The following is a 12,079-nucleotide window of genomic DNA, read 5'->3' on the forward strand; positions in this document are numbered from 1 at the left end:
GATTTGCTTGTAAGGTTTATTTAAATGAGGACTGTCCTTGTGTGAGGAACTGGCGCAGTCTTTCAGCTGATACTGGGGGTGTTATCTGTGCGACGGGCCAGGTCATATATAAACAGCCCACACTGAACACTTTGCTAGAGTTGACTGCACTTGGTTGTTGAAGGCTTAAAAAGATCAAGATGGCCTCTGAATCACTGGCTCTGCTTCTCCTCATCAGCCTCCAGACCCACAGTAAGACCCTGCACTGACGGCACCAATGACATCAATTTAATCAACTCTTTGTATGAGTTTTTCATGACAATGTTTTTCCACAGATCCCATTGTGGCTGAAGATGTGAACGGTTTGCAACTGGACAACGGCTCAGCTGAGGTGAGCTCAGATTTCCATGGCTTTTTTTTTACTAATCCTGCACAAAGGGGGTCTCTCGGCTGTAGTTCATGGCATCGAGTTTGTCGTGCTCTAGCTTTTTTCCCCAGTTCGCTCTCCCCAAAGGCTTTCAACACAACTTCAGCCTAATTTTTTAAGGTTTTCGGGATTTTATTGTAGCACGCCTTCCATTTTGCTCAGGACATACCCGGTTAACTTATTATGTTTTCAGGGAGTAGAATAAAACTAAAATAATTAAAAAATAATGACAATTATGCTACAAAGATCAGTTTGATGACTATAAATGTGTCAAGTCACATTTATAGATGCATTTTCTCTTTGTTCACCAAATAATGGCTTCACAAATTTGGCAAACATTAAAGGTAAACATAATAATTGTTGAATTACCTTTGTGGCAATTCACTGTCCAGGTTGTACTCCACCTAAATCACACTTTTACTTTAATAATATCATCAATGTATGGGCAGCAAATCATGGTCGAAGTGAAATTGTGGCACAGAATTCTGAAATTGTGGCACAGAAAGTTATGTAGAGATGTATTTGTATATTTGTACAGTATATGGAATGGGAGTTTATTTGTATAGCGCTTTTCACATGACAAGTCACATGAAGTGTTGGATATTTGCTCTTCATTCCCTCCTCGCACGGTGGCAGTAAGTTTCCCCTGGGGTTAGACTGACTGACAGAACTCACACCCATCATTCATCCCTGTTGTACATGTTGTTAGTGGTAGGGGAAACCGGAGTACCTGGACTTTTTATATTTTGCTGTTACAGTGATCTAAAACAGGAAGTGTGTGTCATCTGAAACCCAGCCGTGCAAACAGTTGTATTTCTTTGCAGGGTGGAGATATCTGCAAGGACTGCACACAGATATTTGAACTCATGGCCGACTTGCTTTCCAACAAGGAGCTCCAGGTGAGCGGCACAACACATTCCAGCGGCTTGGAGATAACACTGTTGGAACTTTAGTCATGGCCCAAGACTGTATGAAACCGCTGTGTGTTTGTCAAATAATGCCTTTATCTGAGCACATTCTTTTGGTTCGAAAAGCAGATTTGATGTTCAGTGCAGAGTTTCACTTCAGAGAGGAACAGGACTGTTTATAGCTCCACAGCCACTGGCCGCTTCCCATTTTTAAGGAATGAAAAAGGTGAAATGAAAGTATAACTTATCACCTGACAGCAGCTTCTGTGAAAGTTATGAGAAAGTTCAACACATTACAACTCATTTACAGTTCCTTTTTCTTTGCCCACCAACATGTATGAACAAAACTAAAAGCGCTGTAAGAGAACTGAGAGAGATTTCTATTTTGGCGAGCTACTTCTTGATTCTCACGAGTCCCATGGGCCAGTTTAGCTGTTGACAAACCTCGACTGTCTGAAATATCTGCTGTTCTGCTGTGTTGTTTCTATTATAACCACATTCCAACTAAATTGTGGCTGGTAAAAACATAGAATGTGGATGAACATAAACCTTTCACTTAGAAAAAGCTTGTGGATGACATCGAGGGTCTGTGTGAGCACCTGCCTGGGCCTAAGAGCGCGGCGAAGATCTGCAAAGAGGAAGTGGAGAAGATGCTACCCGCGGCAATCCACTTCATCACCACCGTCATCGTGAGTGAGAGCAAAAAAAAACGTTATTACATATTTCCAACATGTATAGTAAAAGCATCGTGTCTGTAGAAACCAGCGGAGGCGTGCAAAGTACTGGGTCTTTGCAGTTCCTGTGACAAGCAGCAGAAAATGCTCCGCTACTTTGTGAATGAAGCTCTGCGGGCGGCTACAGCAAGTGAAAATGTAAGAGGAACGTTATAGAAAAATGCAAAGTGCTTGTTAAACTTGTTGTTTTGGATCACAGGGCCCAGAGAAGAACGTGTGCTCTTTGTGCCTTTTTATCATGAAGACGGTGGAGGATTTACTTCCCAAGAAAAGGACTGAGGTAAGTTACTGTCTGTGAGGAATAAGGCTTCACAGAATGTTACTTTGAAATCAGTTTACTCAGAAGAAAACCCCATATTGACACAATGGAATAGTTAACCTCTTAACCCCCACCGGAATTGAGCATATTTTCTCCAGTTTGGCTTTACCCAAATCTTCGTGAAAACAGTGTTTAAAAAAAAAGCAACAGAGATGAGGTGAAAACGAGGATGAAAATGCAACAAAAGAGCGACGAAAATGTGAAGAAAAAAAGTGATTAAAAAAACGACAAAATGTGTGACGAAAATGCAACAAAAAAGCCAAAAAAGAGCGACAGAAAAGTGATGAAAAAAGGGACGAAAATGCAACAAAAAAGTGATGAAAAAGTGACAAAAATGCAACAAAAAGTGATGAAAAAGTGACAAAAAATGACTAAATGTGACGAAAACGCAAAAAAAAGCCAAAAAGAGCAACAGAAAGGTGATGAAAAAAAGTAACAAAAAAGTGACAAAAATGCAACAAAAAAGTGATGAAAAGGTGTAAAAAACAAAAACAAAATGTTTGACGAAAACACAACAAAAAGAGTGACAGAAAAGTGACAAAAAAATGATGGAAAAAGTGCCAAATATGCAACACAAAAGTGACAAAAAGCACTGAAAGGGTGTCAAAAAAGTGACAAATGTGTGACGAAAACACAACAAAAAAGACAAAAAATTGCGAAAAGTGACAAAAAGTGATGAAAATGTAGCAAAAAAAAAAGTTTTTTTTATTTTTTTAAAGGCACGACAACGTGGCAATAAGGTAAGGACAAAGATCCATTAAGATGAGCGTTGTAGATCTTAGCTGGTGTCGCTACACTGGCCTTGTGGATTTGGGTAAAGCTGAACTGGAGAGGATAAGTAAAAGTTTTATGAAAAGTGCTTTATGGAAAATACTGCTTTTTAGTTGATATTGTATTAATTCAATTTTCATAATGTGTGGTGTAAAAAGTAGGCAAATGTTTAACTCAAGTATGAGCTCTAGTTCTTTTACTTTAAAATAAATGTACTCAAGGATAAAGAAGCATGGAGTACTTTTAGATACGTACATACTTAATTGTAGCCTCAGTACCAGCCTGTTTCTGGGTGTTTCTCAGGACGCGGTGATCGGCCTGCTGGAGGACATCTGTCACATTCTTCCCGCCTCATACCAGCAGCAGTGCACGGACGTGGTCGTCAAATATACTAAGATCATAATAGACGCCATCCTAAGCTACGCCACGCCTCGCTCCATCTGTCAACTCCTGCATCTGTGCAAGAGCCAAGATGCAACACCCCTGGGTCAGTTATAATGATGTTTTTATAGAGGAAGCAATAGTGACCTCCAGTGTTGGGAGTATCGGAATACATGTATATGGAAGCTTCAGCTAGAATACATATTTAGAGTATCTTCTGGTACAGTACTCTTACCATTGAGGGCAGCAACTTTTCAAAAATCAAAGGAATACATTGCAATACTTGATCATTAAAGCCACACTGTGTAACATTTTGGGCTAGGCTATACTGGTGCCATCAGTAGGCTACAAAATACAGAAAATACTCTCATTGCAGTGAGTAATCAAAGAATGGGTTTGCATAAACTATTGAAATCTCAAATTTTACTGACTTTAGCCACATCTCCATGGAGACGAGCTGGAGACGTACCCACTCCTGGTAAAGGTACAGCCATGTCTTAGGAGAGCTGAGCCGCTCACAGCAAAGGCACACGTTTGTTTGTACATTCATGAGGTATTTTGCAATCATGAAAATATCTGTCATAAAATAAATGCTTGTAAAATTCTACGCGTTGTGCCTTTAAAATTCAGCTTAATCCAAAAATTGTGACCACATATTTTAATTTAGTTTAGACGAAAGCGTATTTTAATTTAAGTTGAGATTTAGTCAAATAATTCTCTTCAATTTTAGTTTTATTTTATGCTCACTACTGCCACCTCAGGTCATACGTGTAACTGCAGCTTCTATATTAAGCTCGTGCATGACAGCACTTCGGACCAAAGTAACAACTTTCTGAGTGACAGTGCAGGTGAACAGGTCTGGGCTCATTCTACACATTAGGACATGGCTGGAACATGTAGGGGGAGGAAAATACATTTAATTTAAAAAAATTTACATTTTTAAAGTCTGTATAGTCCCTTTAATGAAGAAATGTTGGGCAGAAAAGTTATTTTTATTTGAATATTTAAGCTGCTGACAGGAAGTGACATCGATAAAGGTCAAGTTTGACTCATTTCCCATCAACTTAACATGGTCGGCATGGCAACAGTTTAAAATGGTTTGCCTTCTTCACTTCCTGTCCGTCTAATAAGGAAGTGAAACTATAAACCTCATAAAAATGGTCAAACTAAAGAAAGCTGGGCACTATCTTTAGCAAAATCTCAACTATAGTGGTGTTAAAAAAAAAAAAAAAGGTGTCACTTTAAAGCCACACTGCAGACCCATTCCAGGTTCTATTGTATTTTTCGCAACAACTATACTATGGTAAAATTGTTAATACATAAACATATATTAAACATACTCCTGATGTCCAGATATACATTTACAGAGGAAGAAGAGGAAGCACACAGTTAAGATAGCATGTTTTTTTTAGGCATTTAGGCACAGATAAACGTCCCAAAGTTCAAATGAAATGTTAGGTAGTGCTGCTTTAATGATTGGAGGCAAAAAGTAACATTTTCCCTTTTCAGATTTGGCAACTAACTTAAAAATTACAAGAATCACGCGTCTCTTTCCATGGCCTGACTGAGAAATTATCAGGTTCAGTTTGCTCTAAGTTGAAGTTTGAAATGAAACATTTTCTTACAGATCTTTGCACTGTGGAGGCGTACAGGTGCAGAGACGTCAACACCGCTCTCAGATGTGGAGTAAGTACATTTCTTCTCTACACACACAATATTACAGTATAAAATAAGATGTGTATGGTTTAAATGTGAATCTTTTATTTACAGACCTTGTTCTACTGTCAGAGGTTTTCCTGGAAGCCCGAGAACATCATCTGAAAGCTCCATGTTTGACACCATTCTTACTTTTCCCAGGCTGGTGCAGCACAACATGCATCATTAGCTCTCTCGATTCTGTGCAAGCTTAAGTTTTTTTGTTTTATTTGTTTTATGTGCTAAATTGGTAAAGGAGTTGACATCAGTGTGGAGACTGTGGGTGGAAACAGTATCAATATGTTAAGATGAATGTTTGAAATCTTTTATATGTGGCAATTATAGTTTGCAAACCTTAAATAAAAATCACCTTTTTACATATTTCACTTACAGACATGACGTGGTTATTTATATATTAACATATGTGTACTTTAACTGTATACCGTTACAATGTGATAATTAGGGAAGAACAAAAGGTCAAACACATGCAGAAAGAGTGCAGTTTAATCCAGGGGTTTCAATAGTATTTCTCCAACACGATCATTTAGCGAGCATCACTTTAAGAGCATTATAACACATTTGGGACATGGACAAGGGCTTTCAGTACGGAAAAGGCACTTTTGCGCATTTAGCATCCCAGACGTATAGCCTTCAACTTCAGATAAATGTGGCAGTCCTCAACGCGCACACAGGATTATGTAAACTAACTGGCTTCTCTGTATAACACCAGTAAAAAGAGTTGGCCCTATGTGGGTGCGAATGGTTTGTAGTTAAATAGACATCGGAAGTGGACCCACTTAATTCAAAGCTCAACGTTTATGTTAAATCCTTCCAGCATCACAAACAGATCATCTCTGAAGTTCGTTCCAGGAGCCACAAGCTGAAGCCAGGGGCGCAAGCATTGGTTAGTTAAAGAACAGTGCCACCTAGCGACACCAAGGGGAACAAACTTCAGAGACCATCACAACAGCACAAACATGCTTGTGGTATAACTAACTGAATTGCCATTTGATTGTCAGATCTGTACAAGTTAAAAGAAATAAATAATCTTCAATAAGCATGCAGACATATGGTTATTTTCAGCCACATTCGCAACCTGGTATTGTTTAACTCTTCAAAATGTCTGGATTTAAAACTCAAAGATACAATTGTTTTAGTGCAGCTTTACCCGACAGTGTTAAAGTTACATTAACTGTGCAGAAATAGGAGTGTGTAGTGCATCTCACGCTCAATATATCCCTGACATCATCCACGACCTTTCCTTTCCCCCTCATTGTACCAGGGCAACAATCTGCTCAGTGCAACTAGTTTGTAAACCTTCTTATATACGCAATCTCAGTTTGAACATTGGGGCACAGGCTGCCTTCATTTCCAGAGGTGAGGTGGGTTTCTCTGTAGCTACACCCACACTCACTCCCAAAGTTAAGGCAAATACATCTGATCTGTTGGTCAGTGGTAGGACATTGACAGACATGTGTATGACTCAAAAAAAAAGAAAAGAAAAAAAAAAGAATAGAATACAGTGCAGCCCAACAGAACCATATAAATAGCAGCGTCTGACTTCTCTGTAAAACATCAGAACAACATGGTCTGTAGAGACAGCACAGATTCAGGTACACTTACAATCCATGTGCTGAGACAAATATCAAAGTAACAGGTTTGTTAAGGCAGAGTTGACTAGCAGTCCCACGAAAACAGATTAGAGGGGAAAAGTAGCCTTGGTAACTTGCCCTAATAATAAAACTGTGCTAAATGGTATGTTTACAGTGTCAGTAAATAAGTATAAAACTGTTCCCAATAAATCGGTCCCTCCAGGATTTCGCAATTTTGCGATCGCAGCAAAATCGAGCAAACTCTGTGAAATCAGTGCATCATTGCAACGTTCACAGAAACAGGCAGGTGCCCGTTTGCTCCGCCCACTGTGCTCAGCTCAGGGGAAGGGGAGCACACATAGTTCTGCTTTTTAGATTATGCAACTAACTATTTAAAATAACACATGTTTGAAGTCTTTTGTTTGCATTTTACATCATTTGAAACCAAAGAGACTCTGGGGAATAAGAAAAGTTTGATTTTGATGTAAAAATATACTGCTTAAAAAAAATCACGACTTTTCATTGCAGCTTTTGGAAAAATAACCCTTGAAATCAGGTATTTTAGACACGGAAAGGGCCCGCAAAATCCTGGACGGACTGAATAATATTGAACCAAAATAATCATTATTGGCTTGCAATTTCTATATTGTACTTATTGCACCAGAATCCTGCCTGTTTAGAGAATCTTGTCATTCTGTGCTTGTAAAACTAAAAGTTGTGGAGGGGAAGGAGAGGAATGCACCCTTCAAAAATGCAACACATTTTTAGAATTTGAGCTTTTTAGGCACTTCCCATGGAAACAGGTTCCGCCCGAAGTGGCCGTAAGATGCAGTCTCCTGGTAGATGGGTTTCTTTAAGTCGAGATCTCTGTAGAAAAGAGAAACACCAAATACAAATCACAGACATCCAACAAGTTATTCATAAAACCAAACTCCCCAACACCATAACATACCTCACAATAACTCCTGGGCGCAGGTCAAAATTGTTGCTTACGATGTCCAGCAACTCGCGCTCGCTCCTTTGGGATGTCCCATAGTTAAAGATGGACACAGACAGAGGATGGGCAACTCCAATGGCATAGGACACCTAGAACACAAGATGCAGACTTTAGAGTCAAGAACACAGATTCATTTATTTTGAAACCTGATTGAAAGTAATGGAACAAAAGTGCAGACAATTACTCAATGTCCATATAAAAAAAAAAAAAACAACTTAAATAGGCTGTTGGCCTGCTGACCTGGACTAAGACGCGTCTGCAGAGCCCAGCTTTAACCAAAGACTTGGCCACCCAACGAGCAGCGTAGGCAGCTGAACGGTCCACTTTTGTGTAGTCCTTTCCAGAAAAAGCTCCACCACCATGGGCCCCCCAACCTCCATATGTATCAACAATGATCTTACGACCAGTCAGACCAGCATCACCCTGTAAACACGTGCAGTGTCCTGAATGACTCGGTACATTTACCGGGACACTCAGAACAAACAGTTTTACCTGAGGACCTCCAATGACAAAGCGTCCACTCGGCTGCAGGTGATAAACGGTGTCGTCATCCAGGTAACCACTGGGGACCACGGCTTTCACCACCTGCTCTTTCAGAGAGAGGCGCATCTCCTCCAGACTCACCGCCTCGTCGTGCTGCACCGAAATCACAATGGTGTGGACACGTAAAGGCACCATGGCTCCACGGTCCTGTCGGTACTGAACAGTAACCTAAGGCAGAGAGACAATAGAATGTAAAAAAAAAAATGTTATCGGTAGACAACGTCATGCCCGGGGAGCAAATTTGGCCCGTCAGCCAATAATTCCTGGTTACCGGTGGGAATTAGATTGCTGGAGTATAGGCCACCGCAGAGACTCAGCCCTCTGTCCATTGACTAGACAGAAAACCGTCCCACTACTATAAAAACTTGCCTGCCCCATGTACTATTGGCTACTATGAAGTTTGTAGCTTCATTTTATTTCTTTCCCCCAAATTTATTATGTGATTTTTTAGTTCATATCCATCTAGCTCACCTTGCACTGGAAACATTACACATTATTTTGTACGTCACCTGGGTTTTGGAGTCAGGTCTCAGCCATGTGAGGGTTTGATTTCTGCGCAGCTCCGCCATCTTGGCATTGAGCTTGTGAGCCAGGATTATAGTGAGTGGCATACACTCATCAGTCTCATCTGTGGCATATCCAAACATTAGGCCCTATATAGTAAACACAATTTATTTGAAATTCACATTTTTGTGATTATACTTGTTAGATTCGAAATTAAAAAAATCTCAAACCTGGTCACCAGCTCCAACATCCTCTTCCTTACGATCAAGATGAACTCCCTGAGCAATGTCTGGGGACTGCTGCTCCAGTGCCACCAGCACATTGCAGGTTTTATAATCAAAGCCTGTGAAAAACAGTCAGACCAGCCAAAAAAGATGGACAATGGCAGTGCAAAGTCAGATCAGTCCAATTTTGACAAGCCTTTCTGCATAGCTTTTCGGCACACAGCATTTCATTGAGCATTGATTCCAATTTCAGATATTTTACATTGAAATTCCCTCATCATTTCAGAAGAAATAATTTTTGGACATCAAGGACACCAAAACCTCAAAGAACAAAGGTAGACCAAGAGCTGCTGTCAAAAATGCTCCCTTCCCATGAGACATTAAGGTGCACTAAACATTTCCTTTTAAAATGTATGCACGGACCTGCTTTATGTCCTGTCCCTTCATTGTTAACTCATTGGCTGCCAATGACGTCTATAGACGTCAATTGAAATCCGACCGTTGACTGCCAATGACGTCTATAGACGCCACTTAGGTTTTTCAATGGGAACAGCTGCAGCAAAGCTTTGAGCATGTCTGGTATTAAAATCTTAGTTGTGCTGCCACCTAGTGACTCAATAAATATGTATGTGTTATGTACAATATCATATATTGTACATAATAATATAATGTACTCTTTAATACAATAAATGCGTTTTTAATGCTTAATTATTTGTAGATATGTATGGGTATGACAACACCAAATATTACTGTTGACCTCCAAACCCTTAGAATAGATATGTATACTAGATCATTCGCTTATATCATTATAAGCAAATGATGCTATTAGGACCATGTTGTTATTAAGGCTATATTATGTTTTATTTTTCAATTTTATCTTTCGTTATGTTTTGCTATTGTAGTTTGTTTTCTTCCTCCTAATCCAAATGGTCTGTATGATTTCAATCTTGAATGTTTACACCTTCTCATGTTCACTACCCCATTCAGTTTACCTTTACCTCTATTATTCTTGTCTCTTTACTATTATTTGTTACTATCATCATTTTTCATGTTCTACGATTTGTTTCTCGTGATTTATTATTGCTTTCATCTTTTTTGTTATCTCTCTCATTCATATCTCACACCACACATCCACGCCACGCAGAACCCAAGAACGAAGAATCAAATATGTGTCAATCTAATATCTTACCCTTATGCGTCTTTCCTTTGTCTATGTGCCATTTGTAAGCTTTGTTTTATGTTAATATATTTTTTTTAAATGACCGTGAAATTTACACTTGCTTGTTTCCATTTACATACATATGTCTTCTTGTTCTAAGTTATCAATCAATATCAATGCATTAATGCAGTACTACTGGAACACAATATTAAAATGTGTGCAGTTACATTTCCTTGGGGTATACAATAAGTATACACCATACTTATTGTTGGTTGCAGCATCATTATGCCATTTCAAGAAGAACCGTGTCAGAGAAGTAGGGTCTCACTACTGTACCTTTAGAGGAGTTGTCATAGCCAATATGTTTAATAGTCTCACGAACAACTTTTTGATAATCAACATTGGCGCGGGAGGTAATCTCCCCTGCCAGCAGGATCATCCCCGTCTTAGCCACAGTCTCTGAAACACAGTTGACCAGTGAAGGAAATAAGACAGAACAAAGTTGTCAAACATTTATTTAAAAGACGACGTCAAAAATACTGCATTTAAAATAACTAATAATCAACAAACATTACCATTTGGATCACTTACCACAGGCAACTTTGGCATCTGGATCTTGCATAAGATGTGCATCCAATACGGCGTCACTGATTTGGTCACAAATCTTGTCTTCAAAAAAAAAAAAAGGTTATCAATAAAAACAACATTAGGTGTGTCATATCAATACATTAAGTTTACACTGCACTGTCACAATTACATGACTTCAATATTGTATTCTTGGGGATAAAACAAAAAACAAAAACTTTGTGATGAAACTGGTTTGATATATGCAGATTTACAACAGATTTCTCAAGACATCCAAACCAGTATTTCACAACAACTTACAGATTTTAATATAACAGTAAAGTCAATGTGCAAATACAATCAGTAGATGCAGGTGCTTTCCTCCCAGTTAAGCCCAACATATAAGCTCATTATCGGTTGTTCCCAGGCTGCACCACTGATCTAGTCTCCAGTGCGAGACCATTATCTAGAATATAGTCAAGTTAACAAACACCCTCATTGGGGCATGTTAAAATGACAGGTGCCATATAGCTAGCGGATACTTAGGATTATGAAAGACAATGGCCACATATCTATTAGAGAGTTAACAGAAGCCTTTAAAACAATTGTGACTCTTTGTGAAAACCAGGGGCCAGTGCTCATGCGTATGCAAATTAGTAGTAATTTGGTTAGCTTTGTATGCTAGCCTCTGTTTACTTCATAAACCCACGTGGGCTGCGTAGCTTCCTAAACATTTACTGACGTCGGGCTTGACTCGAGGGCCGCTTTTATTCATGCGCTGTTTAAGCCTAATGCAAATAAAGAAACAGGCACTTTAATATGATAATGAACAGAACCGCCGAGCTAACACAGTCACACATGACCTCAAAAGAAGCTAACGCTGAGGTGCGAGGCTAATCAAGACCAAACGCGCCTTTATCTGCAATGTGACGCTAAAACGTGACACTTACCGGGGTGTCCTTCTCCCACAGACTCGGACGTGAAGAGAAAGCAGTCATCATCGATAGGAGAGTTGGTGTGGAAACCGTTTAGCTGGCCGTTCATTTTGGACACAGATGTATCAGCAGCTAGCACGCAACGTAACACTTAAGCTAGCTGTGCAGGAGCGCCACTGTTTAAGACGCGATTGTTGGTGTAAAAAGTAATGCAGCTGCTATTTCCCCAGAGAGGATGACACTGACAGCGGCTCCGACAGCTGCTCTTAAAAGACCCACAAGTTAATGGTGCATTCACTGCGCATCGGACAGCACAGCCACCCCCGGGCTTTGGTTAAACAGCCGAC

General features: G+C 39.6%; 2 protein-coding genes across 2 annotated transcripts; one reads left to right on the forward strand and one right to left on the reverse strand.

The window, feature by feature from the left end:
- The first annotated feature begins 76 nt into the window (after positions 1 to 76).
- On the forward strand, positions 77 to 5,524 carry sftpba (surfactant protein Ba). The gene is made up of 9 exons (XM_079551397.1): positions 77 to 231; positions 315 to 370; positions 1,231 to 1,305; positions 1,875 to 2,003; positions 2,073 to 2,186; positions 2,248 to 2,328; positions 3,442 to 3,625; positions 5,147 to 5,205; positions 5,290 to 5,524. Exons 1-9 carry the CDS (start codon positions 180 to 182, stop codon positions 5,338 to 5,340), a joined length of 801 nt encoding a protein of 266 aa, XP_079407523.1. The 5' UTR covers positions 77 to 179; the 3' UTR covers positions 5,341 to 5,524.
- Positions 5,525 to 7,353: 1,829 nt separating this feature from the next.
- mat2aa (methionine adenosyltransferase 2Aa) lies at positions 7,354 to 11,888 on the reverse strand. Its single transcript, XM_079551684.1, has 9 exons — positions 11,748 to 11,888; positions 10,825 to 10,902; positions 10,570 to 10,692; positions 9,081 to 9,193; positions 8,856 to 8,999; positions 8,296 to 8,514; positions 8,044 to 8,226; positions 7,759 to 7,892; positions 7,354 to 7,673 (listed from the first exon to the last, which is right to left on the reverse strand). The coding sequence occupies exons 1-9, from the start codon at positions 11,839 to 11,841 to the stop codon at positions 7,571 to 7,573; spliced, it is 1,191 nt and encodes a 396-aa protein (XP_079407810.1). The 5' UTR covers positions 11,842 to 11,888; the 3' UTR covers positions 7,354 to 7,570.
- Between the last annotated feature and the right edge of the window lie 191 nt (positions 11,889 to 12,079).

Source organism: Gobius niger (genome assembly GCF_951799975.1).
Source record: "Gobius niger genome assembly, chromosome: 2".
In the NCBI taxonomy this organism is placed as follows: domain Eukaryota; kingdom Metazoa; phylum Chordata; class Actinopteri; order Gobiiformes; family Gobiidae; genus Gobius; species Gobius niger.